Below are 25,932 nucleotides of genomic sequence, written 5' to 3' on the forward strand. Positions count from 1 at the left end.
ATTAGATAAATTTATACCACGAATGACAGAAGAACTATCATGTCCTGAACATCTAAATTAGTCAAATAATTAAGTAATGCTAGAAAAAAATCAAACACAATGACAACACATTTATACAAAATATTGACCATAAAAAGTTTATTGAATGATACATATTTAAATCTATATAATACAAAAAGTGTCTGAACAATTTGTATTTAAATTCACAGTTTTATATAATGACACAGCATAATATTCCCCTTGAACTGTGAAAAATATAAGTAAATTAAAAAAAACAGAAGATTCACATCTTTATAAAAATGTATATTTGTTTTGGATTAAAAATATATCATAATCATGCTTTCTATAAATTGCCCATTCAGTCATATTATTCCTTTAAAAATATAGGCTATATATTAATATTTCCATTATCCTATCTGATTAGATCATTTCTGTGAAGTGTAGTACAGCTTTGCTGTGGTTTATACATTAGACCAAGAAACAAATGTTTCATCCTTTTCTTTGTAATTCTTTCTTTGACTCATCTCAATCATTTCATAAAGGACTTTTTCCTTTCTTATGTAAGCACCCCCTTGTTCTTTTCCTCCTTCGAAATGTTCTTCAAAATTGTCCTTCAGTTGAGAAGAGAAAAACAGAAAACCGGCCTTTTACAAACTGTTAAACTACTATAAGAAAGAGAAACATACTGAGATGTAGCCCAAAGCTTCAAGCTATTCATGGCCCCCATTTATAGATATTTGCCATTTCAAATCTATTTTTAAAGTGCACTGTTTCGGTTTACACATTGCCCTTTACAAACATTTGTTCACATAAAAATGAAATGCAAAACCTACGAACAGAAAAACAAGAGTAGGCTACACTCATCCCTGCATATATCCACGATAGCCTCACATGTTAAACATATCTCTCACAAACAAAGTGTTAGCAGTGAGACAATGTTACCCATAACCTAGATGAACTCACTCTAACTGCGAAAAATATAATGCCCCTTATTAAATGGTTCACATTTATCACATTTCTCCACCTAAACACCCCTCAGTGAAATAAAGATTTTACCCTTTTGAGCCTCAGACATTGGATTCGATAAAACACAACAAGACACAACAAAATATTTAGGATTATATGAATATTCATGATTACAAAAATTATTCAAATATGAATAATGGTGAGATTAAACAAACTGAAGCATTCTATAAGTCCTTGCAACTGACATGTATGTGTTGGATGATCAAGCGTTCACTTTTAAGACCAGCCTATTAGCATTTATATATTTATATAGCATATGACCTCTCAAACATAATTACCTGGATTTTTTAAATGTTTGCAGGGTAAAATCAATACTTAAATTTCATTTCTAAATCATAAATTGTGCATGTGCATAGTTGCAAGAACTTACACAGTACATAGTACTTACGGTAATATTAATTCATGATTACAATTAATAAAACATGTCAATGTTTTACTAGGTTAGTAATAGGTCAGGTGCTCAGAAGCTACTTTTGGAACCAAAAACCAAATCAAATGGTCAGTCAGCTTTGGTCCTTACACTTAAACATGAAACACACATGCTGAATACATATACAGAATCTGCGTATACACATTCATTTATCCTAATAATGTATAAAAAAAAAGAGAAAAATTCACATTGTGCAGGTTTGACCCGAGTTGCAACCTAAAACAACATTAAAAGCAAGATGGTGTGAAACTGTCTGAGTTGTGTGTGTGACTGGCTACTGACATACTGCATGTGCATTTGCTTGTTTGTGTAGTGCTGTAATTGGCACAATGGGCCCTCTGACCTGCAGAGGGCAAAACATAACGATAGAGAGACGTTTATAGAGAGATAAGGGAGAGAGAGAGAGAGAGAGAGAGAGAGAGAGAGCTTGGTATCAGACTTAAAGGTGCCTATCGCTTTGAATTTGAATGGCATTCAATTTTGTCTATATAATGGTCATATCAGAATTTGTCCAGATCCATAGTAACGGTGACAAAATCCACTTGGACAACAATTCTTTTCATGAAGTAAGAGCTAGCCATCGTATAATCCATCAGTTCCACTCTTTCTGCCTATACGCATCGTATCCTGGACAGGAAGGGGACAGGATACACAAAACGGCCCTTAACATCACTGAAGATGAAGCTCTTGTTGAGCAACGGAAGGTGCGATTTCTGCTCTGTTCACGTATTGCAGTATTGAGCTCACACCAGCAGATGGCGCTTCTTGTGCAGGGCGAGGTGATCAGAGCGAGAGAAGGTGCGATCACAGTCAGGGCACTGGAACGGCTTTACTCCCGTGTGTTTCCGAAAGTGACGGGTCAGCTCATCAGAGCGGGCAAACTTCCACGTACAGCCTTCCCACATGCACTTGTACGGTTTCTCTCCTAAACGGTCACACACAGAAATGGGAAAGAATATTTAGAAGAGCATTTTATCTGTATATGGGTCAATACTAATCTCTAAGATGATAAAAAATGTAAAAATATCTTTTCATGTATTTATGAAAAGCATCTCAATCACCGTCATTGTGATTTTGAACTTGAAACCCCACAAAATATCAAGTCTTATATCACACAAAAGAATGGATGGTTCACCCGAAAATGAAAATTCTGTCATTAATTGCTCACCCTCGTGTTCATTACAAACCCGTAAGACTTTCGTACATCTTTGGAACACAAATGAAGATCTTTTTGATGAAATTTGAGAGGTTTTTGTCCCTCCATAGACAGTAAAGGACGTGCAGATCAGCGGTCCTGCCCACTGAGCTGAGTCATACCGATCGGGAAAGCGGACGGATGCTAGCTTTACTGTAGCAATTTATATCTTTGTTGTGTGCGTGCCTATAAAGTGAGTAACAGTCGGTTCATATATTGTTTTCTACATTGTTTGTGAATGTTGAACTGCCCCGAGTGTTTATAAGTCAATGTATGTGAGTGACAAAGACGAACTAGCTTCCACAAGAGGGTTCAAGCAGGTTCGGTTGAGCTTATGTTTATGTTTACTGATCAATGTTAATGTGAATAATGTGAATAAAAGCCTAAATTAAATCTGTTCATCATATAAAGCGATCGAGTCTCTTTAGAAATTTTGGACTAAACCACTCAAATCATTGGATTAGTTTTCCGATCTCTTTTTGAACTTTTTGAAGCGTTAAAGGTGCCCTAGAACTTTTTTTTAAAAGATGTAATATAAGTCTAAGGTGTCCCCTGAATGTGTCTGTGAAGTTTCAGCACAAAATACCCCATAGATTTTTTTTTAATTCATTTTTTTATCTGCCTATTTTGGGGCATCATTAGAAATGAGCCGTTTCAGGGTGTGTGGCCCTTTAATTCTCATGCTCCACGCCCCAAGAGCTCACACTTGCCTTAAACAACATAAAAAAAGTTCAAACAGCTAATATAACCCTCAAAATGGATCTTTACAAAGTGTTCGTCATGCAGCATGTCTAATCGCATAAGTACAGTGTTTATTTTGATGTTTACATTGATTCTGAATGAGTTTGAGGCTATGCTCCGTGGCTAACCGCTAATGCTACACTGAGATTTATAAAGAATGAAGTTGTGTTTATGAATTATACAGACTGCAAGTGTTTAAAAATGAAAATAGCGATGGCTCTCTTGTCTCCGGGAATACAGTAAGAAACGATGGTAACTTTAACCACATTTAACAGTACATTAACAACATGCTAACGAAACATTTAGAAAGACAATTTACAAATATCACTAAAAATATCATGTTATCATGAATCATGTCAGTTATTATTGCTCCATCTGCCATTTTTCACTATTGTTCTTGCTTGCTTACCTAGTCTGATGATTCGGCTGTGTGCAGATCCAGACGTTAATAATGGCTGCCCTTGTGTAATGCCTTTCATAATGTTGGGAACATGGGCTGGCATATGCAAATATTGGGGGCGTACACCCCGACTGTTACGTAACAGTTGGTGTTATGTTGAGATTCACCTGTTCTTCGGAGGTCTTTTAAACCAATTAGATTTATATAAGAAGGAGGAAACAATGGAGTTTGAGACTCACTGTATGTCATTTCCATGTACTGAACTCTTGTTATTCAACTATGCCGAGGTAAATTCAATTTTTGAATCTAGGGCACCTTTAAAGTGATAGTTGTGTAGCTGTCTATGGAGGCACAGAAATCTCTCAGATTTCATCAAAAATATCTTCATTTGTGGTCCGAAGATGAACGAAAGTCTTGTGGGTTTGGAATGGTAAATGGCAAAATCACAATGACTGAAGTAATGTGTGTGTATGCACAAAAGTCTACATACCTGTATGTGTGCGTCTATGAGCTTTCAGGTGGGAGCTTTTGGTATAGACTTTATTGCAGCCATTGAAGTCACAGCGATGAATTCGACGCTTCTTCAATGGATCTGGAGATTCTACCTTTCGACGTACAATCACAGAGTGTGTTTTTGTCCTGTTAAAGACAAAAAAGAAGAAGAATGTCTTTATTAATGGTATTTGTTTGGAGTGCAGCTCTTGCTTTAACCACAAGGGGTCAGAGCCATACCATACAGTCAACCTCAAAGCACTGAGTATGGTATGTATTGATGACCTTGGTTAGCTACACATAAGATTTAGTTTAATTACAGTATATGATTTTTGGTGCTGTTATGTGCTTCCTCTGTGAATTTTATCAGAAGTGCTATCCTTATTACTACTACTGACACGTAGGCCTTAACCACAAGGCACTTAAGAACGTAACTCGTTCCGCACCATTTGTGCTGTAGACATAAATATATCCAATTGTGCAACTTGTTAAGTAAAGGCTGTTTCTTTTCTAGGTGACAGGGCTTATGATTTTCAGTAAATGTACTTAACAGAAATACCACTTACTGTAAGTTCTGCCCAAAAACACCCTTTAATTAAATACATCCTGCTTCTCTCTCTCTTTCTCAATACACCTTAGCTTCCCTGACGGGTTAAGCTACATCGTCTATATTACAGTATTTCACTTATTCTCCCACTTTCTGACATTTGTTCCTAAAAGTAGCTGTTTTTTGGCTCTGTACCCAATATAAAATTATCACTCCACCTTCCTCCTCCCTTCCTCTCTCCACCCTTCCTCATAAACATCGCTCCATTTTCTTTATTTCACCACTTATTTTTCTTTCTGTCACACAGTATGTCCATAACTGAAGATAACACCACACCCACTGTAAAATTGCACTAATACACACAAAATAATAATAAAAAAAAAAATAAAAAAAAAACTCTACACACAAGTACAGATACATTCCCACACCATGAGGGTTTGAAAAATACTTGGAGACACACTGTCTCTGAAGTGCATGCTGGGGAATTTTATCAGACCCACAGCAAGAAACATCAGATATAGAAATATATGAGTTACACCACACAAACATACACACATACTTTCACGATTGAAAGAGAATTTTAGGCCAAACCCACTATAAATTTGATCCCATTTCAAGAGGTTATGCAGTTTCTTCCTGTATTTAAATGCAGAGATATATATATTTCTACTGTTAAAGATGATAGATAGATAGATAGATAGATAGATAGATAGATAGATAGATAGATAGATAGATAGATAGATAGATAGATAGATAGATAGATAGATAGATAGATAGATAGATAGATAGATAGATAGATAGATAGATAGATAGATAGATAGATAGATAGATAGATAGATAGAGTATGTGCAGCATTTTGCATCTGTGTGTAATAATTACAGACTTCTAAAATGGAATCCAGTAGGTTGTTTTTCTGAGCAGATGTACAGTGTTGACTGTACATTGACACTACTGTAAGTGCGTGAAAACATGCTACAAAACCCCCTAAAGTGACAAGCTGAGACCTGTCTTACAAAGAACCACAATCGCATGCACAAACTCAAAGTCCCCAACTTACAGTTTTTCATAAACATTCTCATAGCATACATGCTCAAGTGTTACCTATTAATGTACAAATGAATGGTGATTTAACAAAGAACAAAGTGAGCATATAGTGTTTGAGGGCTCAGCACTCACTCATAACTCTGTGGGACAGTAATGACGGATGAGGTTATTTCCTGGCCGCGGGGATCCTGAGCGTTTTCAGGGTGGGGCTCAGATTTGATTGGCTTGAGGAGCTCATGTTTGTCTGGGGGATTCTCTGACTTCATTGTGGGAACTGTAAACAAGAGACAAGAGAGAAATCAATCAAACACACACAAAAAAAATATGTAAGGCTATATTACTACAACTGTCACCCATTAAAACTCATGATTTCTTGCTTAAAGGGATAGTTCACCCAAAAATGAAAATTCAGTCATCATTTACTTAGAATCAAGTTGTTCCAAACCTGTATGAATTTCTTTGTTCTGCTGTACACAAAGGAATGTATTTGGAAGAATGTCAGTAACGAAACAGATCTCACCCCCCATTGAATACCATAGTATTTATTTTTCCTACTATGGTAGTACATGGGAGGTGAGATCTGTTTGGCTACTGACATTCTTCCAAATATCTTCCTTTGTGTACAGCAGAACAAAGAAATTCATACAGGTTTGGAACAACTTGATTCTAAGTAAATGATGACTGAATTTTCATTTTTGGGTGAACTATCCCTTTAAGGATCAAATGTGAATATGTCTATGTGTGATGCAGTATGTCATCCCCTTACACTGTTTGTGGTGAGCAGGATCTTCAGGTGTGACGGGTGAAATCATGATGGAGGAAGGCAGGTGTAGGGAGGGGGGGTAGAGAACAGGTAACGGCTGCAGCATTGAAATTACTGGAATGATGCCAGGGCTCGACACAAATGGTGTTAAAACCTGCGTCACCTGTATACCAGAAAACCCAGGATAAGACATGACATAAGAAATGTCTGTTGGCCTCTAAATTTTAGACAAGAAGACACAAAGACAATTTCATAGTTGATGATATGCCTTCATTAATCGTTAATACAGTACAGTGGTCAGTGCATTACGGAGGTCCTCTCTAAGATATACAATATTGTTTCAATTAGTTTTGTTAAAATAGTAAATAATGATAACATCTATTTTAAATCAGAACTTAAAAAAACATGCTAAGAAGATGTGTATTCAAATAAATGTATTTATGAATTGCATTTTTAATGTTTTTTTTTTTTTTATGAGTGTTATATCATGCAAACTAGCTAATAAAATAAGACATTTATAGATTATTTTCATGTATGGTAATGCCATATTTTTTTTACACATGTTGGATTACCATGTAAATACCATGGCATGGTAATATGGTCATCATTCAATACCATGGCACCAACAGTAAAGCATCGCCCCTATTCTTACCGCAGGAATGGAAAGGGCCAATGGTGGGGTCAGCTGCCTTGACTGAGATGACCGGGAAGGGCTTCCTGTTACAGAGCCGGAGCCAAGGTGAGGACGTGAGACTGGACTGGCGCGCTCATACTGGGATGGAGGGGTGTCTCTTGGTGATGATGATGCCAGAGATGATGAAGGCGACGAAACGGATGATCTTTTGCTGACGGTTAAGTCGACAGGTTCGTTCTGGGAGTGATGGACGTCCTGGGACTGCGGGTGCGTGTGAGGCGGGCTCCCGTAGGGATAGTGTGCTGGATAGCTGGAGTAATGGAAGTGAGGATGGTACAGCTGGGCTGCGGAAGTAGTGACCACGGGAGATACGACTCCAAAGGCTTCAGATGGTGGTTTAATCGCGATGGGGTAAGACTGGTATAATGACTACGAGAGAAGGAGAAAGAGACTTTAAACACACAGTGAACTTGCTAGCTTATTTACACATTCACATGTACATAATTACACAAGCACTCATATAAAGCAGCTGTGCTGAGCAGCAGTTGAGTCTGGGGACTATGAACCCACAAAAAAAAAAAAGACTAACTTTGAATGACTGAGTATGAGCCAAATTCAACTTCCCACCCCATATAAACTTCTAACCTAATAAGAAAGGAATGCATGTCCATCTGCAGTTAGAGAGAAAATGAGAAAGCAAGCAAGTACGAGATGGGTTTTTGAGATACATTTTGTAATATCCTAATAATATACTCATGCAATTCAAAAATACCCTTATTAGTCTCTATAAATGAGTCTCCTGCTATTACCCAGAATTCAAGATCGCACATGGATACTGCACTTGAACAAACACTCCGATGACCCAAGACCAGGGTGTTCAGATGGCCATGCGCCAGGCAGCCCATTGTGAATTAGTTGGTAAGGCAGGTTTGTTATTGGAAACGGAAAGTGAAGCATTGTTTTCTTTAAAATCACGTAAACCGGATGCAAAGAACCAGACAAGCATCAGGAAGTGAAGAAACATTTCAGATTAGTTCAAAACAACTTCTTTTGGCTAATACACTGGCGGGGGAAATGGTGTACAAACAATTTTCAATCAGAAATCGCTTGTAAATTTCAACAAATATGATTACAAAGAATCTACGATTAACACTTTGAATTAAACGTGAAATTTTGAAGTAGTTTTCTTGTCAAACTCCAGTAATCTTTTATGTTTTATTTACAACTTTTTACAGCGTAGAAGAGATCTCTACAAAACTTTTCAGAAATTATTTGTAACATCATACCAACTATTTCTTTACAACCAATTGATTTGAGAATATTTACAGCTGTACTCACCATGTCTGTATTTATCGAGTCACACATGAGCATGGCTGCTGCCACTGGAATTCTGGGAAATACAGAAAACAAACAGTAGTATATCAGTTAGTGGCAAAAAGTCCCACATCTGAGGTTTGTCGTGAGGAAGTCATTCTTCATTCCAAGCACACAAAAGCAGAGAAGCATGAGACAGGTGCTGAAACACTAATCACTTAAAGTACAGGGGAAGTTAAGATGCCCAGGGCAATGAACACTGTTTGTGTGTGGTTGTACATAAGATTGCAACACTATTAGAGCTTTTTCCACCTGACTCATTTCCCAGTATGGTCTTGGGGAACAGAGAGGCCACATCATTGAACTGCTACTAAATTTCATCCTTAGATAATGATTCACTCCCTGATCTTACCACATCCTAGGGTGTTTCTTCAACTTCAGGGTCTTTGTTTCAAATGAAAATCTTTGCATTAAAACAGTCTTTTTACTATGCTTTTTGTTGATGTTGTTGTTGATGCCTTATAGGTATATTGTCTCAGACCCAAATTTTCAGTCTTGAAATATGAAAATTCATCATAAAAATATTAACACTAGTGTTCAAAAGTTTGGGGTCAGTAAGATTTTTTTAATGTTTTTGGAAGAAATCTCTTATGCTCAAGTCAACAAAGCTTGGTTTGGTTACACTTTATTTTAAGGTGACGTAGTTACATTTTACTTCCTCAAATAAGTAGTGAGTAATATTAATTAACTACATGTACTTACTATAGAGTTATGGTTAGGGTTTGGTTCAGAGTTAGTTACTTGTAATTATGCATAATTTACTGTTAGTACTAGTAATTACATGCAGTTATTACATCATCTTAAATTAAAGTGTTACCCATTTTATTTGATCAAATATACAGTAAAAACATTAATATTGTGAAATATTATTACAGTTTAAAATCACTGTTTTAAAATGTAATTTATTCCTGTGATAGGAAAACTAAATTTTCAGCAGACATTACACAGTGTCACATGATCCTTCAGACATTTATTTGCATTATTTTGAAATAGAAATCTTTTAGGACATTATAAATGTCTTTACTGTCACTTTTAATGCACTTTTCACCTCTCTCTCTCTCTCTCTCTCTCTCTCCCTCTCTCTTAAAAAAAGAAAAATCTTACTGACCCCAAACTTATTTCACACAAATCAAATATTAATTAATTAATTGTAAACTATGAAAACCTGATCAAAGAGTAAAATATTAATAATACTGTCTCTCAGTTCATCATTTTCACAACAATCCGAAGTTAGTGTATTAAAACCATGGTTAAAAAAGAAATATGAGGCATGAAAAAATAAAGCAATCTCCTAAATTAATCTTAGCAAGACAAAAGAGTCTATTTTTGCTATTTTATTCCAAATATATGTACCAATGCTACTAAACAAGATCATCATTTAAGATGTGATGGAAAAGTTTAAATTTTGATGTTGTAAGCTGAAATTAAATGAACTAGTGAGAGTGTGAAAAGTTTATTTTAAGAAAGTTTACTTTGTAAAAGTCTACAGGGTCAAAAGTGCCCATAAAGAATAATAATAGCGAACAAGTCTACAATACACAATAGAAGATAAGGCAAGGGATGAACACAGCAGCACAAGCACATCAGATATCTTACATACGAGCATGCGAACACAAAAGAGACAAATATATTTTGCTGAACCATCTGCGTGTTTTGTCTGAGTGCACAAAGACCAACACAAAGATGCAAGTGCTCAAGTCTACAGGTGATATTGGTACTGGCTACCATTTCTATTTCCAAAAGTTAAAGTAAAAAGACCCACAGGACTTGTTTTCATTGGAATTCATTGGAGTGCATGAACTCAGTAAGGCAGAAACGGGATGTGGGACACTTCATCAGTGAGCCATGAGACTGGCTTAATTATATGTGAGTGCTTTTACAGTCCAAAGTCTGATAGAGAAAGGAAGAAACAGAGAGAGGGGTAAATGTAAAGTCTCTTTTTACAATCATTAACCCAGGGTGGTGCTGTTAACACACACGCACACGCACACACACAGAACAATCCATACTAGGTCCACTGAGTCCAGATACACTCCCAGCATTTTCAGACACACATATATACTTGTAAACAGGTCTACTATTGCAAGAGACAATGGCGCGCTCACACACACACAGGCTTTGCAAGCACTCCAATTGGCCCCAGGGTCAGGTGTGGAGCACATACAGACATACCAATCCAAACCTCAAATTAACAGTATAGAGTTCTATACGATCACTGTGATTTTGCCAAGTAAGACATGTTGCTGCATCAACATAGTTTGTTGATCCTGGAACTACATTCTTGCCTGAAAATTTAGTGCTAACCCTATCCCTACCCCTAAACAGATGAATCGCCTTTGATAATGAACGTGATATTGCGTGGCTTTTCAGTGAACTACAGCTCTGTCTATTAAATGGCGCTCCATTTGAAAGCAGGTGATGGCAATTTAGCGGTAATCAGGGAACCGGCTTTACTGACGAAATGCGCATGACAATCTCATGCGATATATTGTGCAGCCCCAATTCATGACATCAGTTTGAATACTTTACTAAGAGTAACTAGACACTGACTTAATGTCTGTAGTGTATTAAATGAATAGATCAACCAATAATCAAAGTTCTGCCACAATTTATTCACTCTCATGTTAAGCCTGTATGGCTTTCTTTCTTCCATTAGAAACAAAATGAGAAGTTCAGCAGAATGTACAGGCTGTTCTTTTCCATACGATGAAAGTGAATGGGGATACTGCCAGTGCCAAGCTACAAAAAATTACAACCAAAATGCATTACAGTCCGGAATTCTACATACTGTATGTGACACTACATATATCCCCATGACCCTATAGGACAAACGGTTTGGAAAATGGATGGAAGGTGGAAAAAACGAAAGTTACATAGGTTTGGAATAACATGAGGGTGAGTAAATGATGACAGGATTTTTCATTATCAGCTGAACAGGTTAGTTTATGAAACGGCATGAGCTTAACCATATTTATTTTGATGAAAATAAGGGTTGTGTCTGTTAGTCATGCTCCTGTAAGAAAGGCCTCGATAAACTGTTTGAAAGTTTGGTTAACCTTATGTTCACCTGTAGTATAGTTGTAGTTCAAACGAAAAATGTAGTTGTAAACTCGTTGTGTACTCAAAGTTTACTACTCTTACTTATTTTTATACACTAAAAAGTGGGTCAATTTAATCCCAAGTAGTTTTGAAATACACTTACATGTATACTAGCAGTACACTGATATTAGTATAATATTTTGATAGAAGTCTAATAATAAAAAAGGTGTTTTTATTATTAAAAAAAAAAAACAGTAATATTCTCAAAATATTATTACAATTAAAAACGTTTTTCTATTTTAATTTATTTAAAGATGTCATTTATTCCTGTGATCAAAGTTGAATTTTCAGCAGCCATTACTCCAGTCTTCCATGTCACATGATCCTTCAGAAATCATTCTAATATGCTGATTGGCTGCTCAAAAAACATATCTTATTATTATCAATTTGAAAAGCGGTTGTGCTGCTTAATTTCCATTTTTACAGGATTCTTTGATGAATAGAACGTTCAAAAGAACAGCATTTATTTGAAATATAGTAGTGTATATTTACCAAAGCACTGCTTTCTTTTCAACTTGTATGCAGAGGCATCAAAGCCTGCTAAGCCCCTTCTTAGGAAATCTTAGTGAAACAAACAGTCCTTTTCCAAACAAAAGAGACAGTTTGTATATCGCCATCATAGTTAAACGCGGACAGTTTTTGTGAGTGAGTTTTTCTATATGGATTTTGTTGTGTTTATCTCAAAGGGGTGAATAAGTTCTTTATATGACAATATGATAAAGTGAGCTGTTCACAACTATCCTCCAGGCTTGGCAAAGTTGAAGTCAATCTATTACATTAATCATAAAGCCTTTCACTGCTAACAACAACAAAACACAATCGTCAATTAAACTTAACAGTCTTATAAAATTCAGAGGTTGGTACACGCTCCAGATGAGGTTATTACAGAGTGCCTAGACTTCATTGCACATCAAATACCAATAATTATCATTCTCTACAACCAATTAAATTAAGTTGTTTAAATACTTAATTTTACTATAATTTTAGTTTTTGTACGTTGATAACTTGATACTTTTGTCATATCACATTATCACTTTAACTTCACATTGCCAGTATCTTTAGGTTTTAGTGTCACTATTAATTATTTTTCTTCACCTCAGGTGGTGTGAATGAGTAGTTCAGACTGTTCGAAGAACATTTTAAAACTCTGTCAAATCTACCTTTATGAATCACACACGCGCTTCACTCAACATTGCAGACCAGTGAAGTAGGCAAATCCATTAAGGCACACACACACTCAAAACCACAGAACGGCAGTGTTACGCTCTAATGCACTTTCCTAGTAGAGAGAAACGGTCCAGCTTGCTGACATGGAGAAAATACAAAAACCAAAATTACAAAGTGCAGAATCTAATAGCAAGCCCATGCAAAACCCAAAACCAAACTAAACAGCATTGGTTCAATGCACACAACCCGTCAATAACCACCGCTCTCAGATAACAGATAGATTTTTCGGCCAGGTGTCTGAGAGATGCTTTCCCAGTTAACAGGAAACATTCTCAGAACTTTGGACGTTCTGGCATGGTTCTCTCTAAGTTATGAACAAACGTTCCTCCAGTAACATTAACAAAATGTTCTTTTAAAGTTAACTGGTCTTTAAAGGGACCATATGTAAGAATTTTCATGTATTAGTAGGTTTTTTTTATTGCCAATGTGTGAACAGTTTGTAATGAAGCTTAAAAAACGAGACCTTCCCCGACTGTTGTCTATGAAAGCCTGTGAACTGATTTTTATGTGAAGGACTTGGGGCGATTTTCCCAGGAAAATCAAAAGATGTGATGTTTAGACGAGCCTTTCTTCCAGTGTTGCCAAGTCTGCTGTTTTCCAGCGTAATTGGGATACTTTTAAATTGTTGCCGGGGGTTGATTTTTTTCTGCGTGTTAAAGGTTAGCGCTTCAGTCTCTTGTACGTTTCATGTGCACGAGTAACATGTTGCTAGCTGCAGTTCACTTAACAGGGTGTCTGAATTCTACATATAGATCCTTTAATAATGTCCTCAAAGTACATTCATTTTTATAACTTACTGGGAATGTTAGCAAAACATTCTTAGAACATTTTTGTTTGCTGGGTGAGATCTGAGATCGAAAGAGATCCCAATGTGGAAAACTTTACAGGTAGGCCTCTATCCGACTAAAAGATTAGATCAGATTAGACTAAAATTTAGCGAGAAGGCCACAATGTGTCTGTTATTGTTTCCATAGTGAGACTAACACATACAGTAGAGGAGCTCTGCTACATGGGGGCCATAGTTTCCTTTCTTGCCTTTTCTCAAACTAAAGAAAAAGAAAAAGAGAGACACAGGGAGACAGAGAGAGAGAGAGAGAGAGAGAGAGAGAGAGAGAGAGAGAGAGAGGCCGAGCATTTTAACAATGGAATGCGGCTCTGAAAATGATCCTCTTTTGTAGTGGATTGTTTGTGTGTGTATTGCGATAACATCAGAGTATTGATCCAAGGAAAGAGTCGTGTAAGTGGGTGGAGGGTCCAGGCGTGTGTGTGTGTGCGTTAGTGTGTGTGTGTTCACTCCCCCTAGGCAGCCTCCCCTCAAATGCTGAAAACAGGAAAAGAGGCTCCATATGCCAGATGGAATGTCTGACGCAAACCTCAGCCTTGAAACAAAGCTCAGAATACAGCTGACCCTGGGACTTGGACTATGAGTTTTATTGTATTTGATTTTTACACCTAAAATGCTATGTCAACTATGCAGTGCACCTAATCTTCATACAGTCCAAATTGCAACAGCAGGCTGTCCAATTATGAATAGCCGAACATACCCACTCTAAATATAGCCAAAGCTGATCAAAACCCAAACCAATTACTGCATGGAGCTTGAAGCCAAATAATATTTTTGCCTTGAATAAAAACAGTTATAATAGATGTATATTCAACTAAAACTATGCATGCCATGCACTATTTTGCCAAATTAATATAATGCATATTCAAAAACTATTATATAGGTCTGTAAAAATACATCAATCAAAGTGTTATGACATTTTGAACTGTTTGAATGTACATTAACTAATGACCTGCCAAGTATTAATGCAATACTGTTATTTGTTAATAATTAAACTTCTTATATAAGGAGTTGCAGAGAAATTCTCTTCATTTCCTAACACAGAAATGTGACAAAATAAATGATAAGTTAAGTTAAAAACTGCAACTGAGCCAAAGCTGGCACACATCAACATGATCCTGCACACATGAATGTACAGTTCATTTAATTTGCCTGAAAATTACATTTGCATTTATGCTCTGGTACTGATCATAAATGGACTAAGAGACTGTAAATTGTGCCAATTACCTATGCTGATACAAGATTAAAGTTAAAGTCCAGCCAAGAACACATATCAGTACAACTACATCAGTGACAGTACCGGAACAGGTTGATCTCAGCAATAAAACAGTAAGTGCCAAAAGAGCAATATTAATAAAACTCACAATAATCAAAACAAACACATGATGTGCCTGTATGTGTCAGTGACATGGCCCTCATTCTTTTGAAGTTGTTCGAAAATGCACTTCATACAATAAAACATGTAAATGACATGTTTTCACATTCTCAGTTCAAGTAATACTTTTGTGATACTGTTGAAATAAAAATGTCTAGGTGGTGTAACTGTCCAAGGATTGGAAAAGGAAAAGTAGCCTACTTTATAAAATAGAAATGACACCTTTAGATACTTTTAATTGTGTGTCAAAGTCATTAAATGTTTAAAAATATAACATATATCACTAAATATGTTGTTCAGGTCAAATGGAGTAACCCCAATAAAACGTCTTACTATTCAAAACGTAATGTCAGAATTTTTATAAACCGTTTATTGAATACTTGATACTTGATATTTTTTGCACTATTCGACATTTTTAGAGTAATTCAATTGTTATATTATTATGACAATTTGTGTGTAGAAAATTGTCTACACCTTTTTCTCTCAATTTAATCCGAAAAAAAAATGAAATACATGTAGGTCTGTTTTACTTATAAACCACATAATTCATACTTGTGTTAGTATTTTTATGTTAATTTATTAAATATGTAATATTTTTAAAAAAAGTAATATTTAAAGATGGACTAAAATTTTAGTTTACAATCTCAGGAGCAGCAGAAGGCTTTGTTTCTGCTTATTTGACTGTCAATGGTAGGCAATATAAGACAGTTGATGGTATTTAATAAAGATAGTAACTTACGTGTCAGTAAATATTCCTCAAGTTAAAAGTGCGCCGTTATGAAGGACCACAGACGACAGCAAGAACCCGAATCACGATAGCATGAAACAAATCCAAATGACACACTTGCATTTAGGCAGACGCCGAAAAACTATCCGGAGAGTTACGAAACAACTTCTTGTCCAAGCGTTTAAAGTGTCCTGAGTGAATTTAGAGTCTATCACATGATTAAGGCCGGGTGGGAGGGCGCTCGCGGGAGGTGAGGGTGGGGCGCGCTCACGGGCGCGCTCTTGGCTCCAGATACGCTCAGCCGGAGACAGGAGGGGGCAGAAGAGAAGAGAAAGGGCTGGGTGTGTGTGCCTGCCTGCCTGCCTCTCCCTCTCCGCCCTTTCCTTCCTTCTCTGTTTGTCTCTCTATCTCTCCTCTTTCCCTTCCTGACAAGACACGCCTCACAGAGTTTCAAAGATCTAACGAGCAAGGATAAAGGTCGCCTGGTTCTGCAACAATGGAAGAAGACAAATGACTTACATAATTTACAAATTATAGAGTTTTTATTGTTGTTTGATCAGGTTATGCTGGGGGTTAGGTTCAAATAAGGGAGCTCATTATCATTATCAAGTTCATTACAGCTACTTTCACCATTGTATTTCTAGGCCTATACTCTCTCTCTCTCTCTCTCTCTCTCTCTCTCTCTATATATATATATATATATATATATATATACATACATATGTATACATGCATACATACATACTTACATAACTCAATGATATAGTGAAAGTATATTAACACATATTACTGAAACTGTCAGTCACACAACGGTGTGTTATTAAAGTAAAGTTATTAATACTGGAGTTTTGCCAAATCATCAGCAACAATAACATATTGCATACCTGATGACGTCAATGCACATGAACCCAACCTAAATGTCTATTTACCCGTAATATAAAGCAAACCTTTCAAATTTACCCGACCTTTCTCGCCCCAACACTCTCACCTTGCACCCACCCACATCTCTCTCTCTCTCTCTCTCTCTCTATTTCACAAACACCTGCAAAAGCAATACTGCACAACAGTGAATTTATTTTCTTTTTCTTTTGGCAGTTAGGGGTGTGGAAGTGGAACTGGCAAAACTCCAAACACCCAAGTTTGTTTGTATGATGCATTCGTTATTGTACACAGATCTGTGCTTTTTTTTATGTAATGCTGTGCACTTGAGCGCTGATTCAAGAGGGTGTGATATGATTATGACTATCAAGTATTTTTTATGACTATAATAATGTGCGTGGTTGTGCGTTGGTGTACATACAGGTATAGGCAGGATTTTCCAACTTTTGTGACAACCTGTTTGGCAATGATTAATTAGTGAAACAATCGCGTATGGTGTCATTTTGCTTTGTAAACACCTTGCCCAAAATATTTTCAGGTAAGTCCAGTTAGGCAAAAATCTGTAATAGAAAAAGATGCTGAAAATCTGGAAACTCTGTGCTTTCGTCTGGTTTACACCACTAAATAAATGAAAAAGTTAAAGTTAAACACTCTTGAAATGAGTTAGTTATAATCACTTTACACCTTATGTGAGCCCAAAATAGAATACTAAAATATTTTTAGAATGCTATTTTAAGCATGGTCTCATAAAGGACATGATGTCATCATAGACTAATTTCTTCCAGCCAATGAGAATTCATCTCATGATGTAATGGAGGATGGAACATTTGCACATCTCTTATCTCTTTCAGGGCTTTGTGAACAATAAAACCGAGTTTGTCAAGAGCCAATAACAATACAATAAAATGTCTCTAACACATTACTAAGAAAGATTCCAATAATATTCAATAATCAGCATTTTTTTTACAAGTATTTTTTCAATCATCTATAGTGTCAATTCACATAGCTGTTTTCTGAGGAATCAGAGGATGCTCAGATTATGAATGAAATCCATTAATAAATAAGTGAATATTTTGTTAAAAAATTAACCACCTATATTTAAACAATTTGAATGTATAGACACATCTGAACAAACTCACGTGCATCCGCAAGCACATACACGTTTAGCACACATATATGAAACCAGACACCCACTTTTTCATTACTGTAAAACGTGCACACGGTGGAATGTTCTGTTGAAACTTACAAAACCCCCTCGGCAGAGATGATGTTGGAAAAAAAAAGAGAACGAGAAAGCCAGAAAAAAAGATGGTGACAAAAATAAAATGCAAAGATTTGAAACACAACCAAATGCCAGTTAACAGTGTGGTATTTGCTTATTATGATTGATGCTTGTTTGTTTGTAAATAGTCTGCTCAAATTTATTTGTACAGTGATTTTCACAATAGTTTCAAAGAGATTTACAGAAAGTCATTGACTGGAAGTTATGGCATTTTGTCATTATATATTGCTATATTGTCATTATTTTATAATTAAAAAAAAGGAAACAAAAAATAATGAATTGTTACAATGAATAGATTCAAAAATAAATACAACAATGGAAAGTTCATAATGTACAGCCAATGAATGCTTTCATGAATTTATGAAAACCACAAGAGATTGGAGCACATGTGTATAACTCTTTAATTACAATGTGTCTAACAAAAGCTATGTAGTTCTGTCTTACAAAACAATGGGCAAAAAATATTTGGCACTGATGCTTGGTTAAAGGCTGTGTTTTCGATTCTCTGCTGACAGTTTTCATAAAACAACACCTCTAACTGTATTCATACATCATTTAAACTATTGTTTAAATATGCTGATTTTGAACACAATTTAAAACAGTCATTTCACTTAAGCTGATTTGGACAATATTGATATGCTTAACGTTATATTCTTCACATTTAAGTGTTGTGCTGGCAAAACTTACTTTCAAAGAGCAAGAAAGTTTGAAGAATTATATCTGTGAATATAAATGCATCATATTAAATATAATATGACTCAAATATATGTCAAATAGTGTTGGCCCCCATGAGGAAAACAGCTTATAAATCATGCTTTTATTTATTTAAATGTAAAAATGCAGAATGTTTTCTGTGATTGGGTAGGTTTAGGGGTTATGGGATAGAATATACAGTTTGTACAGTATAAAAATCATAATGTCTAAGGGAAGTCCCCAACATGGAACCCAAAATATATGTGACACGTGCTGGCACAAATGAGTCGCAATGAGCAAAGTTTCAAAAATGAGTTATTGTCATTCACACATTCTCTATTAAAAAAAAAAAAAAAAAAAAACTTCAAACATATGATTTGCTGGAATCCAACAATGACTGAGCTACACCTGTTTGAAGTCGATAGAGTCAGCAAAGTCAACTTTGAGAAAAAAATTCGAAAAGTTTTCTGAAGGTTACAAAACAAAATCACCTAGCATACCTTAAAATCCCTATACCACCAAATTTGGCACAAACCAAGTAAAAAAAAACATATCTATAGGAAATATATATATTCAACTATTTTTCCACGATTCCACAACTGTTTTGAAAGACAATTGAAAGACAACGAAAGACAATTCTGTCATTATTCATTCTATAAGTGATTCATTCTGTCACTTACCCTCATGCCGTTTCACACCCGAAAGACTTTCGTTTATCTTCAGAACACAAATTAAGATATTTTAGTTGAAATCCGATAGCTCTGTGAGGCCTTCATAGAGAGCAATGACATTTCCTCTGTCAAGATCCATAAAGGTAGTAAAACATATTTAAATCGGTTCATGTAAGACAGTGGTTCAATATTAATATTATAAAGCGACGAGAATATTTTTGGAGCTCCAAAAAAAAACAAAATAATGACTTATTTAGTGATGGCCGATTTCAAAACACTGCTTCAGGAAGCATCAGAACATAAATGAATCAGTGTATTGAATCTGCTTTTCCGAGCACCAAAGTCACGTGATTTCAGCCTTTGGCAGTTTGACACGCAATCTGAATCATGATTCGATACGCTGATTCATTTATGCTCAGAATCTTCCTGAAGCAGTGTTTTGAAATCGGCCATCACTAAATAAGTCTTTTTTTTCCCTTTTTTTTTGGCGCTCCAAAAATATTCGCGTCACTTTATAATATTAATATTGAACCACTGTACTCACATGAACTGATTTAAATATGTTTTTAGTAACTTTATGAATCTTGAGAGAGGAAGTGTCATTGCTCTCTATGGAGGCCTCACGGAGCCATCGGATTTCAACTAAAATATCTTAATTTGTGTTCTGAAGATGAATGAAGGTCTTACGGGTGTGGAACGGCATGAGGGAATTACAGAATTACAGATTTTTCATTTTTGGGTGAACTAACCCTTTAACATTATTGAAACAGACAGTCTATAGCATAGGGTAAGACTGTATCACAATGATATAAATTATGTTACATATCTGATGTTTTTCCCCAACAGTTAACCAAATGTTGACTTAAGACATTTCAGATTTTTGAAATATTCTAATTCTGTGTATGTCAGAGGTGTAAAGAGTACGATATGTTTAATAAATGAACATTTTAATTTCATTTTAGATTCATTTTTAGTCAGCCATATAGTCATTTTCAAACAATAGTTGGGTTAAATAAAACTGCCCAGCAGGTTGGGCAAACATTTAACCCAACAGTTGGCTTAAAACAACCCAATCGCTGGGTTTGTCCATTTTCAACCCAACTTGGGTTGTTTTTAACCCAGCATTTTTTAGAGTGCATGCTTCGGATCTGTCAGTCAGCGCGAGTGAGATCATTTTGTTTACATCAGCATGAGTTTGAAAATCACATTTCATTGGTTCAGACTCATGCCATTGTGAATTCGCTATGAATATTCACAAAGTTGTAATGCTGCGCTTTACAACAATACCAAACTTGAGGGGAGCTCCAGTAGTCGAGAAGAGAGCAAAGAAAAATGGCATTTCTCATGGTCAAAGGAAAGGTAATCCTCTTAGAAAACATAGAAATAAAGATACTTTATTAAGATTTGGAGCATTGGGATCGCTAGATGAGGGTTTAATGAACTCATTTTTGTGAAAACTTCAATTTTGACCAAAACTGACATTTGTCACTTGTTTTGCCTGTAGCTCGAAATTACAAATATCGAATATCAATATATCATATCTAACCATAGATATGTCTGACTTATAATATCTTAATATTTTTAGATAAAACTGAATACCTGTTCTAATTTAATGAAATAAATTATTTACTCTGCATCTCTAGCATCCACTAGTGATAGTTATTCCACAGCAACACATGGTTTATCAAAATGATGAATTAGACACAACAATATTGTCACCTAATAGGGTTGGGTGACAAAATGATGCCCCCAGGAGAGATCGACATTGTTTATAAACCCTGGCATGAAACTTTATCTTAACTCTTTATCTTAAAAAACACACATTACTTTGCCAGCAGTGAGAGTTTATGAGAGTCTTTAACAATATGTGTCATACAAAGGAATTAGATATAAAATGCTTTCAGTTATCTTCATTTGATTGAGAGATTCAGGTCAGAGTAAGGGAATTAACTGTGATTGGGTGTGACAAATGCTGTTTTGTGTAAATATGTTAAGGTTTCTTTAATCACATTTTCTAACAGTTTCCGTGTTCAAGCAAACATAATATATATATATATATATATATATATATATATATATATATATATATACAAACTCTCCTCCTGGTTTAACATGTTCTACAAGTATATTCTGTTGAACTTCTCAACTTTCTGTTCACAAGTTCTCCTTAAGATAGATACAACTTCAGAGGGTCGCTCTTGGCAAAATACAGGTTAAAAAGTTATCTCTGTCACGTGTAAGCATGTACACAAAAGGTTAAACAGGCCGTTATGACAGGGTAGGCACTGGGAATGACAGCTGATATTTATTAGTCTGAAATATTTCACAAAGACAGCTCTGATTTCATGTGTGTTGCTACGCGTGGCCAAGACCTGACCGAAATCCGTCCCTTAAGCAATGCTTACCCTTTAAAAGGTTATTGAAGACAGCTATGATAAAGCCTGGACCACACCCAAAAACGTTTCAGAAGAATAAGAACCTCCTGGGAAGAGAAGGGGAGGTCTTGGTCTATCTCAAGTCAATTGCCTGTGTAAACATGAGCTCCTGGTTAACATATTTTAGGATTGCCTGACAAACACATTGTCAAACATTGTCACTCACTATACAGAGATGAAAAGTCATGAGTCATTTCATGAAAGTACCGTTTGTGCCCACAATCAACAATGTGTTTTTAAGATTAAGAATATTAAAAATATATATAACTATTTATATTTTAAAATATTATTTCATGTAATGATGACGTACATTATAACCTAAATTATAAAACTTATTTTTCTCTATGATAGAATTTGTATTGTTTATATTTATATAAAAACATTCATTTTAATTATAAGAGGATTTATCTTCTTTTTCACATTAAAATAATAGTGAACTGTCACTTTAAATGGTATGATCAGTAAGTATCATTCAAAACTGATCAGTTCTACTTCCATTTATCACTTTTTGTGTTTTTGAAATCATTTTTCCTCAGTACGGAGCCCCTAAAGGGACACGGTGAAGAAAAATTGAGATAAAAAAAAATTATTTGGCAATGCTTTCGCATTCGATCGCAAATGTTTTGCATTCCCCCAAGAAACTTTGCTCTCACTTGCAAGGAATGCAAAAGTTTTGTCAGAGAACGCAAAAGCACTGACTTCTTATGTTTCCCCTTAGGGGCTCCGTACTTCAGTGCTAATGATATGTCATTTTGGTTTTAAAATGTTACGCCCTGTCACAATCTTCCCTGTTCAGGATATCATAAAATTATATTTTATCAGTTTAATTTAAGATGGCACAATAAAATTCATTATCATGCAACTAAAGACATTCTTTAATTTAAAATCCCTTCAGCATTCGAAAATATATAGAATGACTCTCAGTAACAGGAGAGGTTGATAAAGTAAATTCCAAACCTGGGTTCAGCATAACATCAAAGGTATGGCATTGTAGTATATTTGCATAGTGGCATGCATATACACACACACACACACGCACAGGTTTGTTTTTGTGAATTGTGGGGACATTTCATAGGCGTAATGAATTTTATACTGTACAAACCGTATTTTCTATCGCCCTACACCAACCCTACACCTACCCCTGTCCATCACAGGAAACTGTGCACATTTTTACTTTCTCACAAAAACTCATTCTGTATGATTTGTAAGCCTTTTGAAAAATGGGGACATGGGGAATGTCATCATAAGTCACCCTCTCCTTGTAATACTTTATGCAATCATTATGCAAATTTGTGTCCTTATATGTCACAAAAACGTGCACATACACACACATACACACACACACACACACAATCAATAATGATGTACTTTATTTTACAGAATGCTTAAAACTACTGTACACTCAAAAAAAAAAAAGATTTTTTGATGCTGTTCAGTTTATTTAAACAATTTATTTTGATTCAACACCATTGTATCAGGTTTCTGGTTTAAATGTGATTGATTCATGTTAAATTGACTTGAAACGATTACTCTTTGACTTAACTTGATGTTTTCATATTGGAATAACATGTTTCAATGAAGTAAACCCAACCAGGACAAGTTGCAAAGGGGCTGAACTAGGAGTGTAAATATTGAAATAAAGTGTTATTTTAAGCAGTTTTTAGGAAGATGAGAAAATGGAAAGATTTTTTAATGTTTACTGTTCTATTATGTTACTTGTGCTTGGGTTGAGGACCTGCTAACAAACTTTCAAATTACTTTAATAAGAAAGTAAACACTGTGGTAGTGCTCTGGGTTGCATTTCCCAAAAGCATTGTAAGCCTATGTTGACTTTAACCATTGCAACCAATGGACTTTTATTTAAATTTAGGCTTTACAGTGTTTTTGGTTAAGGCAATTTAGGATGAATCCAGTATCACATCTAGCATCTAACACAGAACATCACAAAAGGTATATAAATTACAAAATTAAACAAGAAGAATTAATTGTAAAAATCAATGTATATGAAAACAATTTATTATTTTTTTATTTATTTATTGCTTTTCATTTATTTTCCAAAACATTGCAAATTAGTTGGGGATTAGGGCTGACACTATTACATTAAGCTGTGCCCAACCAATAAGTTGAATCAACCTTAATAAATTAAGTTGACCCAACGTAAGTACATTAAATTGGAATGACAGAATAGCATAATGCTGAAATAAAGCAACTTAATCATGTGGAAATCCTTTTGTAGTTATTTGTACAGTTAATTTTTATTATTTATTAATTTTCTGTTATATATTCAGTAACACAAGTCAACAGTATGCTGTACTCAGATTCTACAGTAGGGAACTGTTGAGAACACAGTATAATACTGTGAAAACAACAGAAATCTTTTACAGTGTAAATTTGCCCTTTTATATTTACAATTTCTCCAATATCTATTCTTTACAAAAAATACTGTGCTATCTATAGAGACATAATAATAATAATTATTATTATTATTATTATAAATAATAATAATTAGACCTGTTAATAAGAAAGATAACAAGTTTTTACAAGAGAATTTCTTGACAGTAATGAGTAATAATCACCATGGTGAATGATGTGAAAAACAGACAATAAAAAAAGGTGTGACTTCCAGTGAAAGTATCAATAGTTTATGTGTTTGTGTGTATGGCCTTCAGAATTTGCCTTTGCGCCTTACTAAACTCACGTTTAGTTCAACTCTCCAATATTTCACCCATTTTTAATATGTTTTAGAGACATTATCAAAGATTTTTGGCCATATGGTTAAAACAATGTCTGTATTAGTATGTCACTATTACTAATTTTTACCTCATCATGCACATCTTCAGTTATACTTAGCCTACTATTTTGAATGTAACGGGCTTAAAAGTTGCATTGTTTTGACAATGATATGGATTATTGACCTTTTATTCATTCTAATATGATTTAAATCAAGGCATATTGAAACTGCATGATGCTGAAATAGTTTGCTACCTCATCGTATTTCTTCTAAAGCTAACTCAAAATTTAAATTAATATTATAAAGTCACAATAGCAAATTGCAATAAGGCAAGAAAATAAAAATGTAATGTCCAGTGCTGAGTTCTGTATGTGCAAATCGTCTTGATAAAAGTGCTCTTCTGTTCAAATTATTGTGGTTTTTGAATGTAGCCACTTTAATAATAAATAATTTATCTGGAGCATTTGTGCTGGGATGTTACTAGACGACATGTATGACCCTATGTTTGAACATGCTTCTGTCCCTGACAGGCAAAGTATCTTGTGGAAAGCAATCATTCCTGAGGTGTGATTGGAAACCAATCTCTTATTGCACAAACAGGCTCATTATTGTCTTCATTGTAAGAACTATACACATTCCATTAAAATGAACACATCACAGTCTGCAGGCTATAGCAAAAACATTTAATGAAGCTATACATACTGTAGGCTGTACACTCAGCAAGAGAAGAGAAAGACTCTTGTATCATCTGGTTGCCATGGCCGATCACAAAAACAAACCAAAAACAATAGGAACGGGAAACAGACAGAAATGGTGACTTGGTGGATTAAGATCTAGGCTGTTACCCAAAGATTCAAAATGTTCCTGTAGTAAAAATGTGGTCAATTTGGATTAGTCACAATCTGCACATTAAGCTACAGATTCCAATTATGTACCATGCATACATGCAGGCTGATTTCCAAAAGTAGATTATCACAGTTTTTCTAAACTGTAAAAAATGAATGTGATTGTAACGGTAAAATATTGTAAAAACGCTAAAATATACGGGAAAAACATTCCCGTACTATATAAAGGGAAAAACTGTTCTTATCAGACATTTTATGTAATTTTCACAGTAAAATGCTGTAAAATTTTTAGAAGTAAAAAAACAAATCAATGTATAATTTACAGTCAAAAACTGTAAACTGATATTCCCATAATTCCTTGTGCAACACTCCACATTTGAAAGTATTTTGTTTAAATAATCATGTTTCTTAATAGTTTTTGTTATCAGTTATGTACATTATGGTTTTATGTTATATCTTCTGTTGTTTAATGAATGTT

The 25,932-nt window shown here is 35.0% G+C and overlaps 1 protein-coding gene across 2 annotated transcripts; it reads right to left on the minus strand.

Moving 5' to 3' along the window:
• Positions 1-123: 123 nt before the first annotated feature.
• On the minus strand, positions 124-16,120 carry klf3 (Kruppel like factor 3 (basic)). Of its 2 annotated transcripts, none has more exons than XM_067404458.1 (7): positions 15,931-16,120; positions 8,611-8,662; positions 7,291-7,701; positions 6,642-6,801; positions 6,008-6,149; positions 4,283-4,431; positions 124-2,381 (listed from the first exon to the last, which is right to left on the minus strand). In XM_067404458.1, the coding sequence occupies exons 2-7, from the start codon at positions 8,641-8,643 to the stop codon at positions 2,200-2,202; spliced, it is 1,077 nt and encodes a 358-aa protein (XP_067260559.1). In that variant the 5' UTR covers positions 8,644-8,662; positions 15,931-16,120; the 3' UTR covers positions 124-2,199. The 2 variants fall into 2 exon arrangements, with proteins under 2 accessions (XP_067260559.1, XP_067260558.1); XM_067404457.1 differs by having other exon boundaries at positions 6,642-6,855.
• Positions 16,121-25,932: the final 9,812 nt, after the last annotated feature.

Source organism: Chanodichthys erythropterus, chromosome 12 (assembly GCF_024489055.1).
Source record: "Chanodichthys erythropterus isolate Z2021 chromosome 12, ASM2448905v1, whole genome shotgun sequence".
Lineage (NCBI taxonomy): Eukaryota > Metazoa > Chordata > Actinopteri > Cypriniformes > Xenocyprididae > Chanodichthys > Chanodichthys erythropterus.